Source organism: Haliotis cracherodii, unplaced genomic scaffold (genome assembly GCF_022045235.1).
Source record: "Haliotis cracherodii isolate W230 unplaced genomic scaffold, xgHalCrac1.p SCAF_12, whole genome shotgun sequence".
NCBI lineage: Eukaryota > Metazoa > Mollusca > Gastropoda > Lepetellida > Haliotidae > Haliotis > Haliotis cracherodii.
The window spans coordinates 35536373-35557924 of NW_027266267.1; the positions used below are offsets into that span (position 1 = coordinate 35536373).

At 41.6% G+C, this 21552-nt stretch overlaps 1 protein-coding gene across 1 annotated transcript in view; it reads right to left on the reverse strand.

Annotated features, from left to right (window-relative positions):
• Positions 1–1356: 1356 nt before the first annotated feature.
• The window catches only part of LOC139458384 (selenoprotein S-like), an 82689-nt gene continuing 62493 nt past the window's right edge, over positions 1357–21552 (reverse strand). The window contains exons 5-6 of the mRNA XM_071239795.1: positions 17410–17479; positions 1357–4567 (exon numbers count right to left, since the gene is read on the reverse strand). Coding sequence (XP_071095896.1) covers positions 4488–4567; positions 17410–17479 — 150 coding nt within the window. The 3' untranslated portion in view covers positions 1357–4487. The remainder of the gene's footprint in view (positions 4568–17409; positions 17480–21552) is intronic.

Below are 21552 nucleotides of genomic sequence, written 5' to 3' on the forward strand. Positions count from 1 at the left end.
GTTAGCCACCTTAGTTAAATTCAAATCGTTTAAAAATTATATATATCGATGCGTAACTGATTAACGTTTGTAATGATAAATATTGTGTTCACATGTCAGTTCATTTACAATGTTTTAATAGTGAATATAATAAAGGTTTAATAAGAGACAATGAAAAAGCTTACAGTAGAACACGGATAGAGCGAAGTAGTAGTGGTAGGAGTAGTAGGATTAGTAGTAGTAGTAAAAATAGTGGTAGAAGTAGAAGTACTTGTAGTAGTAGTAGTAGTAGTAGTAGTAGTGGTGGTGGTAGTGTAATTAATTTTATTGTGGTCATATTGATAATTTGGTCATGCTCATCATGGTATTGCGATCTTGATATTGTGACCAGCATGGTATTGCGATCTTGATATTGTGACCAGCATGGTATTGCGATCTTGATATTGTGACCTGCATGGTATTGCGATCTTGATATTGTGACCAGCATGGTATTGCGATCTTGATATTGTGACCTGCATGGTATTGCGATCTTGATATTGTGACCTGCATGGTATTGCGATCTTGATATTGTGACCTGCATGGAACTGTGATCTTGATGTGTGACCAGCTTGGCATTTATCTTGACATTGTATCCAGCACAGTATTGTGATCTTGATATTGTGATAGCATGGTATTGCGATCTTAATATTGAGATCTTGATATTTTGACCAGCATGGTATTGTGATCTTGACATTGTGACCAGCATAGTATTGTGGTCTTGACATTGTGACCAGCATAGTATTGCCATCTTGACATTGTGACCAGCATGGTCTTGCCATCTTGACATTGTGACCAGCATAGTATTGTGGTCTTGACATTGTGACCAGCATGGTCTTGCCATCTTGACATTGTGACCAGCATAGTATTGCCATCTTGACATTGTGACCAGCATGGTCTTGCCATCTTGACATTGTGACCAGCATGGCATTTGTTATCTTGATATTGTGACAGCATGGTATCGTTATCTTGATATTGTGACCAGCATGGTATTGTGATCTTGATATTGTGACTATCATGTGATTGTGATCATAGTGGTGTTTAGATAATGCTGATTTTTTATCATTGCTGTATTGTATCAACTGATGCATGTGCCATGCCGACAGGCTACTATGGTTAAACAACAACACATGTATACACAAGCACACACATACACACACGTGTATACACAAGCACACACATATACACAATCACACACACATGTATACACAAGCACACAGCCACACAAACACACAAACGTATATACAAACACTCACACATACGTATATACAAGCACACAAACACACAGACACAGACACAGACACACACACACACACACACCAAGATGACCAAGACGAGATGTTCCTCCCACATTGTTTATTGACACAACTTCCATGTGCACATCATTGCACATGCTACATACACAATATGTACATCTACATGACAGCCTTCCATCAGCCAACACCGGAGCAATCACATGCTTTGTCAGGGTCAGCGTCATCACAAGGCCCTGGCCACTGTAATGGAACCTGTACAATCCACACAAGAAAACCAAATACTGTTAAACCCTGTCCTAAAGATGGACCCTGTCTTTGAGAAGAGAACAGACATTGCATTGTCCTTTGAATAATAAAAAAATAATAATAATAAAAAAAATGTTTAAATAAATAAATAAATAAATAAATAAATAAATAAATAAATAAATAAATAAATAAATAAATAAATAAATAAATAAATAAAATAATAATAATATGATCCACAAACTTATATAATAACTTAAATATTGGAGTCATTTTTGGTCATCATAATAATAACTAAAATGATAATAATAAAAAAAAAATTAAAAAAATATCAAATAAATAAATAAATAAATAAAAATAACCCACAAACTCATATAATAACTTAAATGTTGGAGTCATTTTTGGTCATCATAATAATAACTAAAATGTGTAATATATCGTTGTCAGATGTCTCAACAAGACATTAAACTCAGCACCTCACTATTTGGGTTTCTTATGTCATGATGGCCAGGGCTCTTAGCTGTCTAACACAAAACACAATACAGTCCACAACAGAAATAATAAAGGCTAAATTCAATATTACCTTGTCATTAATTCAATAAAATCCAACAGAAATGTAAGGATGTCAAGCACGGATACAGCTTTTTGGAAAAGGGTGAACACATTTTGCAATTGCTAAAGATCAATTATTAGGTAATTTTGTGGAAATACACACATAATATGTCAAGTGTATATTTAAATTAAATGACATTTCTGATGATCCCTGGGGCGGTCGGGTAGCCTAGTGGTTAAAGCGTTCGCTCGTCATGCCGAAGACCCAGGTTTGATTCCCAACATGGGTACCATGTGTGAAGCCCAATTCTGGTGTCCCCCGTAGTGATATTGCTGGAATATTGCTAAAAGCGGCTTAAAACCATACTCACTCACTCACTGTGATGATCCCTAACAAAACTGGAGTCGTATATATTAAAAAATGCTGCATTGAAATGAACTGCTTGGAATGGGCAGAAGGTAGGGGACAACTTGTATTGTTCGGTTTCAAGATATTTGTTTGTTGTGTTGAATTTCAAAAGATTGTGTTAAGTTGTGCTAGGTCTAAAAGACAGGTCTGACTGTTAGGCTACATCAAGAATATAAATTGCAACAATCAAAACACAGCAATCAGTTTGTGAATGGGGCCACGAGATCAAGAATCTAGAGTCAGTCTTGTCAAAAATTACCAACATGACTGAAAAAACTTCCACAATACCAATACACTTGGACTCAGCCTCTTTCAGACGTCAGAGTCTCCATCTACATCCCAAAGTTCTGGAAAAACTCCTGTCTTCATTAGAAAAGTTACCCACCTTCTCGCATCCAGCCCCCAAAAGATGCTACTACAAAAATGCAAGCCCACGAACTACGTATTTCCCCAGTACCCAGACGATGCCTTACTGTTTCCAAGAATGTCTAAACATGAAATACATATGGCTCAAGTTCCCGGCACGCAATTAAGAATAAGAGCTTTTTTCCCCGAAATTCCTCAGGTGTGTGAATCTGATCGGAATCTGCTTGCTTCACATCCTGAATTAATTGCGCAAATTAATTACTTGAGTTTCTAATTACCAGAGCGTAAGAGTCTGAACGTGGTGATGACATTGTGCCAGAAGGTACATCACACTCGCATGTACTCAAAAAGTCCAGATCTTTTTCTCCAAAGAATGTCAGCCACTGATTTTGAGTTGAGCCAGTGTATTTCACACTAAATTTAGATGTATCATAACGCCTCATTTCTTCCAGCCCTTGTGGCTACGATAATGAACGTAAAGAGCTTTGCAACTCAGACAGGGTGGCGGGCAAGCTTTGGCAAGGAAAGGTATGGGTCAGATGGGGGATTGGAATGCTGTGGGAATACATGTAGACTGACTTTGAGTGGGGGCAGACCTCCAGTTTGGGAGGGGACAGTATCACCTGGCCTGTCTTAGTGTTGATTTTGGAAGATCTACCATTTTATAGTCTGGAAGGTAATTTAAGGTACCGACGTTTACTACAATATTTGATACCAATCAACTCAACTCTAAAGGGTGAACGGGAATCACGCACTCACGAATACGGTGTTAGCGTTGGGCGTCTCAACGTGCGTGATTCCCCTGCACCCTTTCGAGTTGAGTTTATTGGTTCAACTGTATCATATGGCCCTATGATGCAGGGGTAGCATTATGCAGATGTCTGCTACAATGAATGCTCGCTCCAACTGTGACGAACAGGTCTGGTTGTTGATGAAATATAGTGACAGCTGAATAGACAGATTTTTTATTCATGCACCGATTGTCTTTAAATGTAAAATCCAGTTATGTATGACTGTTTAATAATCTCATACCAACTTTCACTGGCGTAGGTCCGATAGTTTTTCAGATATTGTAGTAAACGTCGGTACCTTAAATTACCTTCCAGACTATAGTAGGCTGTTTGGTAGGGCTCTGATGGGTGTGGGGTAGAACTTAGATATGTTTGGTAAGGGCGAAGTTGTGTTTGAGTTAGAATGAGTGAGTGAGTTGGGTTTAACGCCGCTTTGAACAGTATTCCAGTAATATCAGCTAGATGTGAGAGGTATCCCACAGTGATGCAGGTCTGAGCTGTTTACCACTTTAGTGAAATCCACGAACACAGCGATGGTGTTGACAATCCTAGAAACATGATTGGGGGAACCGGGATCCGAACCTAGGATGATAGGTTTCTGGCACACCCAAGGGACACAACTCTGCAGAGCGAATTACGGCACCTTAGACACCTGGGCCACCCGTGCCCACGTTTGAGGAAGAAAACTATAAACAAAGATAACCTGACATGTTACAGTAAACAAAATGACAGAACCTCAAAATGAACGTAACTAATACACATGAACTTTCTGTTGTGGACCACATGTTGCCAATTATGTGTGAACCGAGTCAAGTGACCAAAGTCACATGGCTTCAAGGTTCACACTTATTAACCTCATCCACCACCACCGGCACCCCCTCTTCTCGCTGGGCGGAACGTTCCTGAGCTGCCTGCTCCCATCAGGGGATTGTAATCTGCAAGAGAAATGACAATGTTAATCACTAGACTTATGTAGGGATCGGGTTGGATTACAAATGGGATTCATTCACGGTGAGGAGGTGGGGTGGGCCTTGGTTAAAGTGTTTGTCTGACATGGGTTGGATCACACATGGGATTCACTCACTGTGGGGAGGTGGGGAGGTGGGGAGGTGGGGTAGTCCTGTGGTTAAAGTGTTTGTCTGACATGGGTTGGATCACACATGGGATTCACTCACTGTGGGGAGGTGGGGAGGTGGGGTAGTCCTGTGGTTAAAGTGTTTGCCTGACATGGGTTGGATCACACATGGGATTCACTCACTGTGGGGAGGTGGGGTGGGCCTTGGTTAAAGTGTTTGTCTGACATGGGTTGGATCACACATGGGATTCATTCACTGTGGGGAGGTGGGGTAGTCCTGGGGTTAAAGTGTTTGCCTGACGTGGGTTGGATCACACATGGGATTCACTCACTGTGGGGAGGTGGGGTAGTCCTGGGGTTAAAGTGTTTGCCTGACATGGGTTGGATCACACATGGGATTCACTCACTGTGGGGAGGTGGGGAGGTGGGGAGGTGGGGTAGTCCTGTGGTTAAAGTGTTTGCCTGACATGGGTTGGATCACACATGGGATTCACTCACTGTGGGGAGGTGGGGTAGTCCTGGGGTTAAAGTGTTTGCCTGACATGGGTTGGATCACACATGGGATTCACTCACTGTGGGGAGGTGAGGTAGTCCTGGGGTTAAAGTGTTTGCCTGACATGGGTTGGATCACACATGGGATTCACTCACTTTGGGAAGGTGCAGTAGCCTAGGTGATGAGGTGTTGGCTTGTTGTAACATTTGAACAATCCATTTGCTGTTACAAGCGAATCGGAAGTGTGTGTGTGGCTGCTTGTACTATTCCAGGCTGATGCCGTTTTTTAACAGGAATAATCCACTCAGACACAGTACTCTCCTAGCCGACCAGTTTTTGTTTTAGCCCCTTAATGCACAACGCCAGGCACGGTAACAAAAAGTACCATCTTTTAACTCTTTTGGTATGACGCGGCCGGGGATCAAAGCACTGACCTTCTGCTCTTTGGGTAGATGCTCCACTAGACCATGGAGGCGTTCGATATATACTACTCAAAAGAAGTTAAAGAACACCCAATTCTATCGTTAATCTCACATGCCAAGACAGATTAACTATAGTAATATGAAAGGATCGGGTGTTCTTTAACTTCTTTTGAGTAGTATATGTATATGATAATAACGACAGTAGCATTACCATTCTCAAAGACAAAAGCATTATTAGCCAAATCCTGAAATCTGTCAACTGAAAAATGACCTACACGATTACATTTCATGTTAGGTATGTCATGTGACCTTAATTTATCAAAAAGCATTCCATCTCACAAATCTCACAGCTAAGACAGTCATCAATAATATGACTGAAGTGCCACATCTGTCTTCAAGCCTGAATATCTTCAACAGTTACTGCTTGGTTGGTTGTTGGTTTGTTGTTTAACGCCGCACTCAGCAACAGTCCAGCTATATGACGGTGGTCTGTAAATAATCGCGTCTGGACCAGACAATCCACGGATTAATATCATGAGCATCGATCCACGCAATTGTGATCGATGACATGCATCAACCAAGTCAGCGAGCCTGACCACCCGATACCGTAAGTCGCCTTTTACAACAAGCAGAGTCACCTTTTACGGCAAGCAATCTTCACGGGTCTCAACAGTTACAGCTATTAGTCGTCAAAATGTGCTGTGTGTTTAACAGCTTTGTTATAATCCCTGGTCCCTGGGATCAAATGTAAGACTGCCCTTTCAATTTCAATTTGTCATTGTATACTCTAGTGTGCTTCACAGTCTACCGGGGCAGTGGGGTAATAGTGGTTAAAGCATTGGCTCGTAACGCTTAAGGCCCAGGTTCAAATCCCCACACAGGTACAACGTGTGAACCCATTTCTGGTGTCTCCTGCCATGACATTACAGGAATATTGCAAAAGGAGGCGTAAAACCATACTCACTCGCTCGCTCACAGTCTACAGGACCCATGAAGATCCTGGGTAGAATAGGTCTTCAGCAACCCATGCTTGCCGTAAAAGGCGACTATGCTTGTCGTAAGAGGCGACCATGATTGTGAGAGGTGACTTAGTGGATAGGATTATCAGGATGGCTGACTTGGTTGATGCATGTCATCGTATCACAATTGTGTGGATTGATGCTCATGATATCAATTACTGAATTGTCTGGTCCAGTTTTGATTATTTACAGACCGCCGTCAAATAGCTCAAATATTGCTGAGTATGGCATTAAATAACAAACAAACAACCAAACAAAACACTGGAGCTCACCTATATTAATAATATTAAGTGGGGAAGGTAAACTATTATGCCAGCTGTTTCTTAAAAACTATACAACCAAAGTTTTGCATTACATTTTACAACTTTTCATTGGTATTTTTTCAGAGGATTTTTCAGAACATTTATTGATACATAAAAATCATAACAATAATTAGGCCATTATATTGCCCTATATTTCAACACCACGGAGGGGCATACTTGAAGCACTACATTATTTTACCCCAGTCAGTGGATGAATGTGTGCACGATTTTATTTTTTCAGCTACCTGGGGAGTATACAAGCCAATCTGCAAGTGAGGTTCTAGGTGGTTTAATAATAATAATAATGATAATAATAATAATAATAATAATAATAATAAAAATCAGTAGAGATCAGTTAGGAAATGAGTTGTTGAATGTCAAGTTTATTTTCTTCTTGCAGATAGTCTGATTCTGCGGAGATTTGATGTCATGAGGCAATGCATATTGAAAGGATCTGGCAATGGAGTTAGAGAGGGAGTCCTGGTTTAACACAGCTTTGAACAGTATTCCAGTCATATCATGGTTTGTCAACTTAATGTTGGGAGGAAAGCCCGAAGTGATGCAGGTCTCAGACGTTAACCACGAGCACGGGTATGCTGCTGACATATTGAATGAAATTTTGAATTACATAAGAAAATAGATTTAAATAGTTTTAACTTGTGTAATTCAATACAGATTTTTTAATATTCTATTTCTGATGACGGATCATGACAGTCATTTATATGACCGCCTGAAATGATACTAAAGAGAAAGTCAGTGCGTATTGTATTTTCCAGAATTTAATATTCCATAATTAGGGGTGCGCATAACACACGAGTGCATATCATACTCCAATAAAAACGTTTTGTGTACACTGATCAATCGGAAGGTGCGCGTATTGGGATTGTTCATGGGCACTTATTACATCGAATACAGCAAATAAAATATATTCTAATGACCATCCTCTGAAATTCTGAAATTACGTCCAAAGGTTTCTGCAGAGAAGAGGTTGGCGCCAAGGCTGATGTTTTCAACATGAAAAAGAGCTGCTGCAACTGACATTTTGAATTTTTCAGTAAACATAATTTACTTTATTGAATATATACTACACAAAAGAAGTTAAGGATCACCTGATTCTTTAATATTACAATAGTTAATCTCTCATGCCATGACAGATTAACATTACCAATATGAAAGAATCGGGTGATCCTTAATTTCATTTGAGTAGTATATATGAAAATTATATTGATATGTTCAGTAGAAGGGGAGATTTTAAGTTTTAGTGCTGACAGATGGACAATGGACAAAGACCCATAACTTATGTTCACAATGACGATTTCCAGTGAATCAAAAAGTGTATTCACACGAGAACACTGTGTTCACATGCACGACATCATGCCCATGTTTGGTTAATAATCAGTGACTTCATTTAAAACAAAAACTTCTGACACTATGATACCTTTTACAATCACAACAAAGTTTCTAAAACAAAAGCTTCTAAATATGTTAAAAAATATTACAAAAGCTTCACTCCAATTAACAAAACTCTATAACCTATGCTAATCATCCACTGAAAACATGCACGAAGAACTCCGTAAATACTTTCATCAGTAGGAATCAGAATGTCATTATTTGCAGTGTCTGGAATAATGGTACCGACAAGACATATCTCCATCATGATTAAACACACGTCCATCATTACCCCAGAATACTGGTAGTAGAAGCTCAGTGATAAGATAGCAAGCCTGTCCAAGATACTCTTAAAGCAGAATAGATTATCATTAACGTCAATAGTTTTTCTTTGCTCTGAGAGATAATTGAGGCAGGATTTGCAGAAAAACACTAATATCAATGTTCATTTTAATTATAGATAAGGGATGTAAAGTTGTGTGCTCAGATTTGAATTATGATCATGATTTTCAAAATAAGGTAGAATGTGAGGTAATATTCTCTGTATCCAATTGCAAAACAGCATGTCTGAACAGGACCAGGACAATTGGTCAAAGCTAAGAAAATGTCTTTGCTCGATAGTTATCATGCTCTGGCCAGCAATGTCTGGTCTCTTCATCTTCAACATGATAAAAGGCAATAAGAATGTGAATGAAATTTGAATTCATACATCTTGTTTGTTTGTGCAAAGCTTCTATCAGTCAGTGTGCAGTGTATTAGGTGAGTGAGTGGATGGTTGAGTGGCAGGGTGGGTGAGTGAGTGGTTGAGTGAATGGTTGAGTGGCAGGGTTGGTGAGTGAGTGGTTGAGTGAATGGGTGAGTGAGTGGTTGAGTGAGTGGGTGAGTGAGTGGTTGAGTGAGTGGGTGAGTGAGTGGGTGAGTGAGTGGTTGAGTGGCACGGTGATTGAGTGAGTGGTTGAGTGAGTGGTTGAGTGAGTGGGTGAGTGAGTGGTTGAGTGAGTGGGTGAGTGAGTGGGTGAGTGAGTGGTTGAGTGGCACGGTGATTGAGTGAGTGGTTGAGTGAGTGGGTGAGTTGCAGGGTGGGTGAGTGAGTGGGCGAGTGAGTGGTTGAGTGAATGGTTGAGTGGCAGGGTGGATGAGGGAGTGGGTGAGTGAGTGGTTGAGTGATTGGTTGAGTGAATGGTTGAGTGGCAGGATGGGTGAGTGAGTGGTTGAGTGAGTGGGTGAGTGGGTGGTTGAGTGAGTGGTTGAGTGAATGGTTGAGTGGCAGGGTGGTTGAGTGAGTGAGTGAGTGAGCGGTTGAGTGAGTGGTTGAGTGAGTGGTTGAGTGAGTGGTTGAGTGAGTGGTTGCGTTGCAGGGTGGGTGAGTGAGTGGTTGAGTGAGTGGTTGAGTGAGTGGGTGAGTGAATGGTTGAGTGAATGGTTGAGTGAGTGGTTGAGTGAATGGTTGAGTTGCAGGGTGGGTGAGTGAGTGGTTGAGTGAGTGGTTGAGTGAGTGGGTGAGTGAGTGGTTGAGTTAGTGGTTGAGTGATTGGTTGAGTGAATGGTTGAGTTGCAGGGTGGGTGAGTGAGTGGTTGAGTGAGTGGTTGAGTGAGTGGGTGAGTGAGTGGTTGAGTGAATGGTTGAGTTGCAGGGTGGGTGAGTGAGTGGTTGAGTTAGTGGTTGAGTGATTGGTTGAGTGAATGGTTGAGTGACAGGGTGGGTGAGTGAGTGGGTGAGTGAGTGGTTGAGTGAGTGGTTGAGTGAGTGGGTGAGTGAGTGGTTGAGTGAGTGGTTGAGTGAATGGTTGAGTTGCAGGGTGGGTGAGTGAGTGGTTGAGTTAGTGGTTGAGTGATTGGTTGAGTGAATGGTTGAGTGGCAGGGTGGGTGAGTGAGTGGTTGAGTGAGTGGCGGAGTGAGTGGGTGAGTGAGTGGTTGAGTGAGTGGTTAAGTGAGTGGTTAAGTGAGTGGTTAAGTGAGTGGTTGAGTGAGTGGTTAAGTTGGTTGAGTGAGTGGCAGAGTGAATGAGAGAGGGTAGGTGAGTGAGTGAGTGAGTGAGTGAGTGAGTGAGTGAGTGAGTGAGTGAGTGAGTGAGTGAGTGAGATAGTAAGTGTGGTTTTACCCCGCCTTTAGCAATATTCCAGCAAATATTATGGCAGGGGCCACCAGAAATGGGCTTGACACATGTCGGGAATCCAACCCGGACCTTGAGCGTGATGAGAGAACGCTTTAACCACTAGGCTACCTGACCGCCCATGTTAATGGAAGAACGCTGAACAGACAATGGATGGATGATCAACAATAATATGCCACACATGTTCCTAAGATTTCAGATTCATTCAGTCAGTCGGCTTGGAAGAGGAAGAAGAAGGTAACAGATGGATGATGAACAGAGGTCTGATGGATGATGGACAAGTATATGCCAGACATGTTAGACAAGTTTCAGACTTAATCCTTCAGTCAATTCAGATAAGAAAGAACTTAACAGTGGGATGAGGAAGAAGTTCATAGATGGACGATGGACAGATGATGGATGGATGATGGACAAGTATATGCCAGACATGTTAATCAAGTTTCAACTTGAATCCTTCAGTCAATTCAGACGAGGAAGAACTTAACAGTGGGATGAGGAAGAAGTTCTTAGATGGACGATGGACAGAAGATCGACAGATCATGATAATCTTTGCTTACTTGGACACAACAAGTCACACACGATGCAGCAACTCAGAGTTCTAAGCAAACTGTAATACAATCCTACATCGGAGCCTTGACGGCATATTAATGTGCATGATTTGTCTGGTGGTGAAATACTAATTTGCCAATAGATGGATCAGCAGTCTGATGAGGACAGTATATTGTTACTGAAGCTGGTTTGCCCTATGGACTAGGGTGCTGCTTCTGAGGAAACAACTTCCTAAATACCATCGCCTGACTACAAAGGTACTTGTGCCATTTCTCGCAGTATTTGTCACTGCTAAACGCTGGCACATTAACAGGAATCCTTCCAGAAGTAATCAGTCCCTAGTTGAAGATACAAAGGTCAGACTGAATATCAGTAACGAGTTAGTCACAAGATATTGTGAGAAATCAATTTATTGTCTACATTGTGGTTGTTCCAACAATAAAAGTGTTTGGTTTATCTGAAAGAATAGACACACGAGCTTCTATTTGGAAAACTTTAGGCTCAATCCAACTCCGACTTTGTCCTATTAATCTTTGTTGTTGCATCATCATGTGACAAGATATGTAACAGTTTTCGAGAAAATATACTGTGCCTGGGATAGATTTTCCAATAAAGACATCAGGAAAACAGGACATATCAAAGTAGGTGATACAATGTACGTGTGTCTTCTCTTGGGTCCCTCAAATATAAGTGTGACTGATCTGGGCTGACTCTACTGTTCTGATATGGGCTACCACAAACGTACGTGTGTCTTCTCTAGGGTCCCTCAAATATAAGTGTGACTGATCTGGGCTGACTCTACTGTTCTGATATGGGCTACCACAAACGTATGTGTGTCTGAAATCAGACAGGGTTCCCAAGAGAGTAAGTGTACCTGAAATGGGATGCCACTAGTGAATGTGTGTCTGATCTGGGCTCAAACAAGTGCATGTGTGTCGGAACTGTGCTCCCATGAGAGTATGTGTGTCTGAACTGGGCTGCCTCAAGTAAATGTGTGTCTAATCTGGGCTGCCACCAATGAATGTGTGTCTGATCTGGGCTGCCATCTGTGTATGTGTGTCTGATCTGGGCTGCCACCTGTGTATGTGTGTCTGAACTGGGCTGCCACCTGTGTATGTGTGTCTGATCTGGGCTGCCACCTGTGTACATGTGTGTCTGATCTGGGCTGCCACCTGTGTACATGTGTGTCTGATCTGGGCTGCCACCTGTGTACATGTGTGTCTGATCTGGGCTGCCACCAATGAATGTGTGTCTGATCTGGGCTGCCACCAATGAATGTGTGTCTGATCTGGGCTGCCACCTGTGTATGTGTGTCTGATCTGGGCTGCCATCTGTGTATGTGTGTCTGATCTGGGCTGCCACCAATGAATGTGTGTCTGATCTGGGCTGCCACCTGTGTATGTGTGTCTGATCTGGGCTGCCATCTGTGTATGTGTGTCTGATCTGGGCTGCCACCTGTGTACATGTGTGTCTGATCTGGGCTGCCACCAATGAATGTGTGTCTGATCTGGGCTGCCACCTGTGTATGTGTGTCTGATTTGGGCTGCCATCTGTGTATGTGTGTCTGATCTGGGCTGCCACCTGTGTACATGTGTGTCTGATCTGGGCTGCCACCTGTGTATGTATGTCTGATCTGGGCTGCCATCTGTGTATGTGTGTCTGATCTAGACAACCACAACTGTTCGTGTGTCTGTCTTATCCTTCTCCACTAAATATCTTTATATCTTTACACCCACAGACTTTTTTTCTCTAGCATTTCAACATGAAACAATTACAATCTGATATAACTGTATTGATAACTGACATTCACCCTAAATGGCCTGAGTGCCATAATTAGTCAGGAAATGAGGCACACGACTCATTTAGCACAGCTCTTCAGTCAACACAGCAGGCACATGGGGATAACCACTTATTTACTCCTTCAAAGAAATCATGCAGAAAGTATTTAGCGCTAATATACAGTATCTAATCCAGGGGGAACTTCCTACTCCTCACGGAATGACAATAACTATTTTTAATTTCCTTGGAGGAATAATGTGGATGCCAGAAGGTTGAGGGTGTCATTGTTAGTGGGCGGTGGCCTTGTTGGTGGATAGTTGCCTTTTTAGAGGGTAGTGGAATTGTTGGAGTGAGTGAGTGAGTTGGGTTTAACGCTGCTTTTAACAGTATTCCAGTTATTTCGCGGCGTGTCAGCTTAATGTGGGAGGAAAGCCCGAAGTGATGCAGGTTTTAGACGTTTACCATTTCGGTGAAACCCACGAGCACGGGTATGGTGCTGACAAACCTAGAAACATAATCGGGGTGAACCGGGATTCGAACCCACAATCATAGGTTTCTGGCGTGCCCAAGGGACGTAACTGCACAGCGAATCGCGGCGCCTTAGACGACTGGGCCACCCGTACCCCCGGAATCTTTAGTAGCGGTGGCCTTGTTGGTGGATAGTTGCCTTTTTAGAGGGTAGTGGTATTGTTGGTGGATGGTGGTATAGTTAGTGGCAGTGGCTTTGAAGGTCGATAGTTGCCTTGTTGGTGGGTGGTTGCCTTGTTGGTGGGTGGGGGAATTGTAGGTGGGTGGTAACCTTGTTGGTGGGTGGTTGCCTTGTTGGTGGGTGGGGGAATTGTTGGTGGGTGATTGCCTTGTTGGTGGGTGGGGGAATTGTAGGTGGGTGGTTGCCTTGTTGGTGGGTGGTTGCCTTGTTGGTGGGTGGGGGAATTGTAGGTGGGTGATTGCCCTGTTGGTGGGTGGTTGCCTTGTTGGTGGGTGGTTGCCTTGTTGGTGGATGGTGGTATAGTTAGTGGCAGTGGCTTTGAAGGTCGATAATTGCCTTGTTGGTGGGTGGGGGAATTGCAGGTGGGTGGTTGCCTTGTTGGTGGGTGGGGGAATTGTAGGTGGGTGGTTGCCTTGTTGGTGGGTGGGGGAATTGTTGGTTGGTCATGGCCTTGCTTGTCGGTCAACATATTGGTGCCTTTTGGTTGCCATTAAGAACCTGAGGATCATGAAGCATGTAAGTCTTTATCATTTAGGGTTCTCATGGGCTGTCATTGCAGGTTGTTGTTTTTCTTGGCTAGGGTCATGACATTGGTTGAGTGTCAGTGTTGGTCAAGAGGAAGATACTAGCAGAAGTTTTGCAATGACCCCACAAGACACACCTGACCTGACTCATCACATAAATGAACTGCTTGTTGAAGCAGCACCACAGGATGCCACGTGAAAGATACACTGCTAACGACCTGGGATAATCACTTACAAAGAGCCCCACATCAGGCAATAGAGGCTGGTAATGAAGACACACCTCATTGACTCCTCACAATCAAATCAAGAAAGGCCTGATGCAGATTGCACAAAAAAAGCGAAGAAAACTATACAGGATATTTTCTCCACTAGTGCAAGTAAACCTTCACATGGCTTTGTTAAGCCTAATTGTATATCTTCTCCTATGTCAAACTGTGGTTGATGCGTTGGCCACATTGAAAATATTGTTTGGTTATCATAACATGAAAATTCAGTGAGGGACAGAACCACAGGTTTTTATGTGGTTTAAAGTTTGAGTGGTAAAGATGTGTCAGACGACTATGTCCTAAAATCTAGGTTTTTATAGATATTTTCAAATTTTCAGCACATTTTGTGATATTTTTTATCTTTGGGGGATAATAAAAGAGTGAGTGAGTGAGTGAGTGAGTGTGGTTTTACGCCGCTTTTAGCAATATTCCAGCAGTATCACGGCGTGGGACACCGGAAAATGGGCTTCACAACTGTACCGATGTCGGAAATCGAACCCGGGCCTTTGACATGAAGAGCCGATACTTTAACCTCAAGGCTACCCCACCGCCCCAGGGTAGTTAAAGAGATTTATCACCCAAAACTGGCTCCCACAGGAGATATCACTTGGAGTAGATCAAGCGATATCTACACTGTAGATATCGCTGCAATGAAATGACATCACAATGCTTTGCAGACCATTGCGACATCACTGGTTACCATGACGTCACAATCAAATGACATCACTAATGGCTCTGCTACTGAAGCTGTTAGCAGTACTTTTTACACTGAAGACACTGCTAATTACTGTCTACAAATTGAAAAAAGTTGGAATAGAGATGTTAAATGTTAAAATCGCACCCTCTTGTCTTTTGATATCAAATATATCAACACTCGTTGATAAAAGTGGCAAAAATCCTCGGCAAGCCTCAGGATTTTTCCATTGTTATCAACTCGTGTTGATATATTTTATATCAAATGACACTTAGGTGAGATTCTCCATATACTGTGAAAATATCAATGCTTTTTTGTGTGATAATGTTAAGAAGCTAAACTTAGCTTTTATAGAAAATGGTCTTTGCTTCAATACAATACTTTTAAACATAATCAAGACATTCTGAACAAATACATGTAGAGCCTCACAACACAGTGATACTACACTTAAAAAACAGTGATTCCGGTATTTCAATGAAGGCCCCTGGGAAATATTAAACTTTTATGTTTGATTAACTGCAGCTTTCAAACAATAAATCAATCTGCAGCTTTAGCCGCTTGTCTAAAGTCCGAGTCTAGTTCAATTCTGTTCAGTCTATTAAGCTAATGATAGTCCATAACACTAAAATCTAAGAAAAATGAAGTTAAGAGAAAATATTCAGGACAATGGATTTTGTATGGAGCAACAACAGCAAATATATTTTTTCAATAAAAAGTCTAAATATTTAAAAAAAACACAAAACAATGTATTTTGTGTGCTGGGCAATTTTTTGAATTTTTTTTTTTTTGGGGGGGGGGGTAGGTTCAACAGTCTGATACATAATTATTTGTTTCATGAATTTTCTATGACAATTTTTTTCGATAATATCCAAGTGGCCTGCAACAAATTTACATGTTGACTTATTGCTCACAATACGCTACTGTTTTTCTACAATCAGGGCCATTTGTCACCACTCGCCCCTTTCCGTCACCTGCAAGAAGACTTGTCCCCCTATTGATGAATGTTATGTGCGAAAATACGACAAACCAATCAGAATACGTGTATGATTTCGAGTTCTTTGTCAAACAATCCCTCAGAAATAATTTACACCCAAAACACAGTTAAATGTATTCAATCATACTGTATAATTCCGCACGTCCGGATGTGCTTTAAATTGCATCTGAAATATATATAATATATGGGGAAATATATGTGTGAACCATTACGCAACGAGTTGACAATTGTTTTAGTTTTGCCCGTTTGCGCTAAGACGGAACACGGTCATGAGAGGGGCACGAGTGGCTATTTGGCTTGTCCCGGAATAACACGAGCTGGTCACGAATGTGCTCAGGGCCTGAAGAGTTTAGCCAGGGACTGCATCTGTGGGTGCTGATGGCAGCCTCACATGTTGTTTTATTGTTACAATGACACAAGACGCCATACAACTCAAAGATATTTCTGAAGCAATGTTAAATTTTAACTCACACACAAAATGAATAAATCCCTAGCAACCTGTTTTGTATGTTTGTTTGTTGTTTAACGCCACACTCAGCAACATTCCACCTATGTGACAGTGGTCTGCAAAAAATCCAATCTGGACCAGACAATCCAGTGATGAACATCATGCACATCAATTTACAGAATTGGGATGCGATAACATGCATCAACCAAGTCAGCGAGCCTCACCACCCGATCACCTGACCACGAGTCCCAGCAACCTGTACTTCCTGTACGAGGCAACCTTAATGAATTGGTAGGTCAGGCTTGAAATCGTTGATTGCATGTCCCCATACCGCCAATACAATGGTGATTATAAGATCAATCACTAGTTTGTCGACCAGTGAAGATTGGGGGTAGAATAGGTCTTCAAAACCCATGTTTGCCGTAAAAAGCGACTATGCTTGTAACGAGATCGGGCGATCAGGCTCGCTGATTTGGTTGATGCATGTCATCGTATCACAATTGTGTGGATTGATGCTCATGATATCAATTACTGGATTGTCTGGTCCAGATTCGATTATTCACAGAGCGCCGTCATAGAGCTCGAATATTGCTGATTATGGCATTAAATAACAAACAAACAAAACACTGGAGCTCACCTATATTAATAATATTACGTGGGGAAGGTAAACTATTACGACTATGCTTGTTGTAAGAAGCGACCAAAGGGATCAGGTGGTCAGGCTCCCTGACTTTCTTGATGCATGTCATCGAACCCAATTGCCCGGATTGTTGCTCATGATATTAATCACTGGACTGGACTGGATTATTTTCAGACTGCATTCATAAAGCTGGAGTGACAACAAACAAAGAAACACTAGTTTGTTTGGTCCAGACTCAAGTAAGTTCAGCTGTCATCATAAAGCTGAAGTATTCCCAAGTACAACGTCAAACAATCCACAGATAATGAGTATAAATCTCTGCATTCAGCCTTCAAAAGAAACCCAATATTGGTCACTGACCTGATTGGCGAAGGGGTTTCTTGGGTTTGGGTTTCGGCAGGTGCCCTGAGGCCTCATCTCCATCTTCATTCTGGAAGAAGCAAAATAAAATATCAGGGAGGTCTTCAAGTCATTATTAGAAGTGCAGGATTTGTAAAATTGCCAAAGGGTTAGTGGACAGCGTAATTAATGTCAGACTAGGATCAGCAGTCACAGAAAGTTTTATCTAGGTCCTTCATCCCTGTGAAGATCCGGGGTAGAATAGGTCTTCAGCAACCAATTCTTGCCGTAAAAGGTGACTATGCTTGTCGTAAGAGGCGACTAACGGGATCGGGTGGTCAGGCTCGCTGATTTGGTTGATGCATGTCATTGTATCCTAATGCGTGGATCGATGCTCATGATGTCATTCACTGGATTGTCTGGTCCAGACTCGATTATTTACAGACTGCCGTCATATAGCTGGAATATTGCTTAGTGCGGCATTAAACAACAAACAAACAAACAAACATGGTAACGTCTCAGTGGCTCAAAAAGCATCTGGGACCCTGGAACAGAGCCCATTTAACACCACATATTCAAACTTCAAACACACATCAATAATTTACCCTCCCATGGACAAGAAATTCTTCGTTAATCTTCATCAGATTTTCTAATCATTTATTTGCCCCTCTTCAATCAGAAGCAGAAATCTCCCCTCAACATAATCTCAACATAATGAAGAAAGGCTCAAATTGGTGAGAAAGTTCATGTGTTTTACTTACAGATGAGTTACAAAATACTTAACACCCAGCTTGATTAGATCAGAGTGAGTGAGTGAGTTGGGTTTAACGCCGCTTTTAACAGTATTACAGTTATATCACGGCTTGTCAGCTTAATGTGGGAGGAAAGCCCCAAGTGACGCAGGTCTCAGACGTTTACCATTTCGGTGAAACCAACGAGCACGGGTATGGTTCTTACAAACCTAGAAACATAATCGGGGCGAACCAGGATTCAAACCCACAATCATAGGTTTCTGGCCTGCCCAAGGGACACAACTCTGCACAGCAAATGGGCCACCCGTGCCCCCATTACTTAGAATTTGAGGGATGACGAGGTAGAGATAATTTATAGATGACAACTTCTTTTTTTACTGTCAATATTTACCGACACAATCAGGCTTAAATACATCACAAACTTTGGTAATGAAAAAATAATTTCACAGTTGGTCTGCAGCAGGTATGTGTTTACTGCAACACACCGCACTGATCCCTCCGAGGGAACTGATCAGGACGTTCTCCACGCTGGACCTGATTATTCAAACAGCTATCCGTCACCTCTCGGAAATGACTGAAACTGATCTGCTAACGGTTATCCGCGGACCTGTCAGACCTCCAGGCTATGCCTACCATCAGTGAAATGGACGCGAAATGAGCGAGTTATGAAAAGCGAATCACTTTCATGACAAGGTCTAATCATGGGTCTTGGGGCATTATCAGCAGGAATTGATGAAGGGGCCTTATGAAACCGACACCCATGTTAATAGCATGTAAATGCTTTAATCTGCTAATTAATTGCTGCAGGTTACGAGGAAGTCATTTCCCCATCTTGAGTTTTATGTGCACAGAACAGGCTGTCGTTTTTACAATCAGATGAAGTTACGCGTCTGACGTCAACCCTGTATTTTTACTCTCATTCGTCTCAAGAGGTTCATCACCTAATTTGTCAAACAGATGATGAGGAAGGCTGTTGGTTTGCTTCAATCTGTGTTAGCTTTAGTTTTATAACGTGGAGTAGGCAGACTGAGCGAAGTATTGGACATTTAAGAACTGGCATTATTACTGATATTGAAAATGATCTGAATTCAGGATCATGGGCCCTGGAGATTCCAAGGCTATATTAGGTCATTTTGGACTGAATATGATTGGGTGGTCAGACTCTGTGGCTTGGAAAGTGTGGGTCATTACACTATAGTCCTTCCCTTTCTCAACAGTGTGGCAAAATGAACATATTTCTTGAGTCTTTGTAAGGCATTTAGAAGTGATACATACACAGTGGCAGAAACTAACATCTTTAGTCCACTAGTCCTAATAATGATAACATTTAGCAAAACCCTTTAAAATGGCAAATTTCTACTGGTCCTTATGATACAATTTAAACGGTATATCAACATGTCTGGTGATTTTTTATCTCAAATTTCGAATTTGTACTGACCAAGTTTCTCATCACCCGTTCGTTTGCCGGACTTCGCTAAAGGTGTAAAAGATTTTCTGCGCTTGGTATTCGAATTTCTTTTTTCCAAAATACTGAATCCGCTAGACGAGGTGCGCATTATACATGGGTGCACACTATACTCAAGAAAATACGGTACCTTAACTATTGGGCAGTTTGGCAAGGGCTTTAGGACTAGCGCCAATTTCTAGAGCAGGATACACATAAGGAAGAGAATTCATGGATGTCAACTTGGGCTGGGATGAGTCCAAATTTACTACCCCCTATTACCCGACCCTACCCGGGTACCCACCCCACTATTACCCGACCCTACCCAGGTACCCACTGCCGGTCTCAAGAGTTTGGAAAAAAATGTCTGCTTGGGAATTGTTTTTGAAGTTGACTATTATTATTTCAAGGCCATCTTATATACCGTATTCGATGTAATAAGCACCCCGCTCCAATAAGCACCCAAGGCGATATTTGCTAATATACTGGCTAGTGAACAATCCTAATTAGCACCACTTCCGATTGATCAGTGTACATATTTATTCGTGTATAATACACACAGACTTTTCCTTTGTATTATTTCAGGCTGTCAGTATAAGCCACCAAATTTATGATCTTTCCACTCTGTTTTTTCTTGCCAAAATTATATTCTAACAAGAGCCCCCTATTTCTAATTCTGAGGGCGCCCTGGCCGCTTATTACGTCAAATACGGTAGTTGAGATGGTGCTGACTGCTGCTTTAAACAACAGACCTGACCTGCCAGGAGACATCAGGAACTTTATGGGTGCTAGAGTATAATTGTATAATGTACATCATATAGATGTTTGACGTCAGCTTATTTCAGTGAAGATGTGTGATGTCATGTATCTCTGTAATCTGTAAAAAATATGAATTGGAGCTTGTGAATGGCATTTTTATGTTCCAAAGATGCTGTAGTTTAAAAATATAATGAAAAGTCAAAATGTTATTTTCGCCCATAAGGTCCCTTATCTCGTGGTTGGTCACGAACATAGAAAACAACCAAATGAGGAATATGAATTATTGCACAGTCTTAGTCTCAAATGAGAAGTAAATGTTTGATGTCTGACCATGTTAACTCAGGAAGTAATTGCATCAAGGTCGACTTCTAACATTTCTGGTCAAACGAAAACTCAGCAGCTCTTAGAAATAAGGAGGTTGATAGAAAAATAACTTGACAAGAAAAATAAGGTATTCCATGAAGGGATATTTCAATTTGAGAAAAATACAATATTCAAAATACGCAGAAGTAACAATATTTGAAAGTTGGAGTGTCGCAATCACTATAACATTTTTATCAGCTAAGATTTGAGGCGACATGATTTCTATATTTCCAATTTGAAAGGTCTGTTTTGGATGTTCTTGTGAAAATCAGATCTAAATATTGAATATATAAACTGAAAAGACATTTGTAAATATATGGATGTTGGCATACTGACCATGAATACATCATTCTTCACTTCGGATTTTCGTGATGTACGAAATTCAACTTTTCACTTCGCCTCACCAAGAGGATTATATTTGCTGGTGACAAAAGGCTTTGTCAAAGCAGGTCATCTTAGACACAAAGCTGTGTATCTTTGAAAGAATGAACAAAATCTGGGTTGATGTCCATGATTATAAAACCTGACAAGATGGATGAGTTTGCTTTGATGCAGTTGCAGTGACAGACAGCCACGGTCAATATTTCAGCGATATCATGGCGGTCTATTAATCAAGTGTGGGCCAGGCAAACCAGTGGTCGACAGCATGAGCAATGGAAGACACTGTTGCCTCAAGATTGCACAAGAGTGAACATAATGGATTGGCTTTAACTCTGCCAGACTTATCAGACGGTGGAGCGATATAAAGCTTAATATTGTCTGAAAGCTGAGTCTACCCTCAGGTTCCAGGATTGGCTTACACTACAATAGGATTAACATGCACAACAGAACTACTTCAGCGAATCA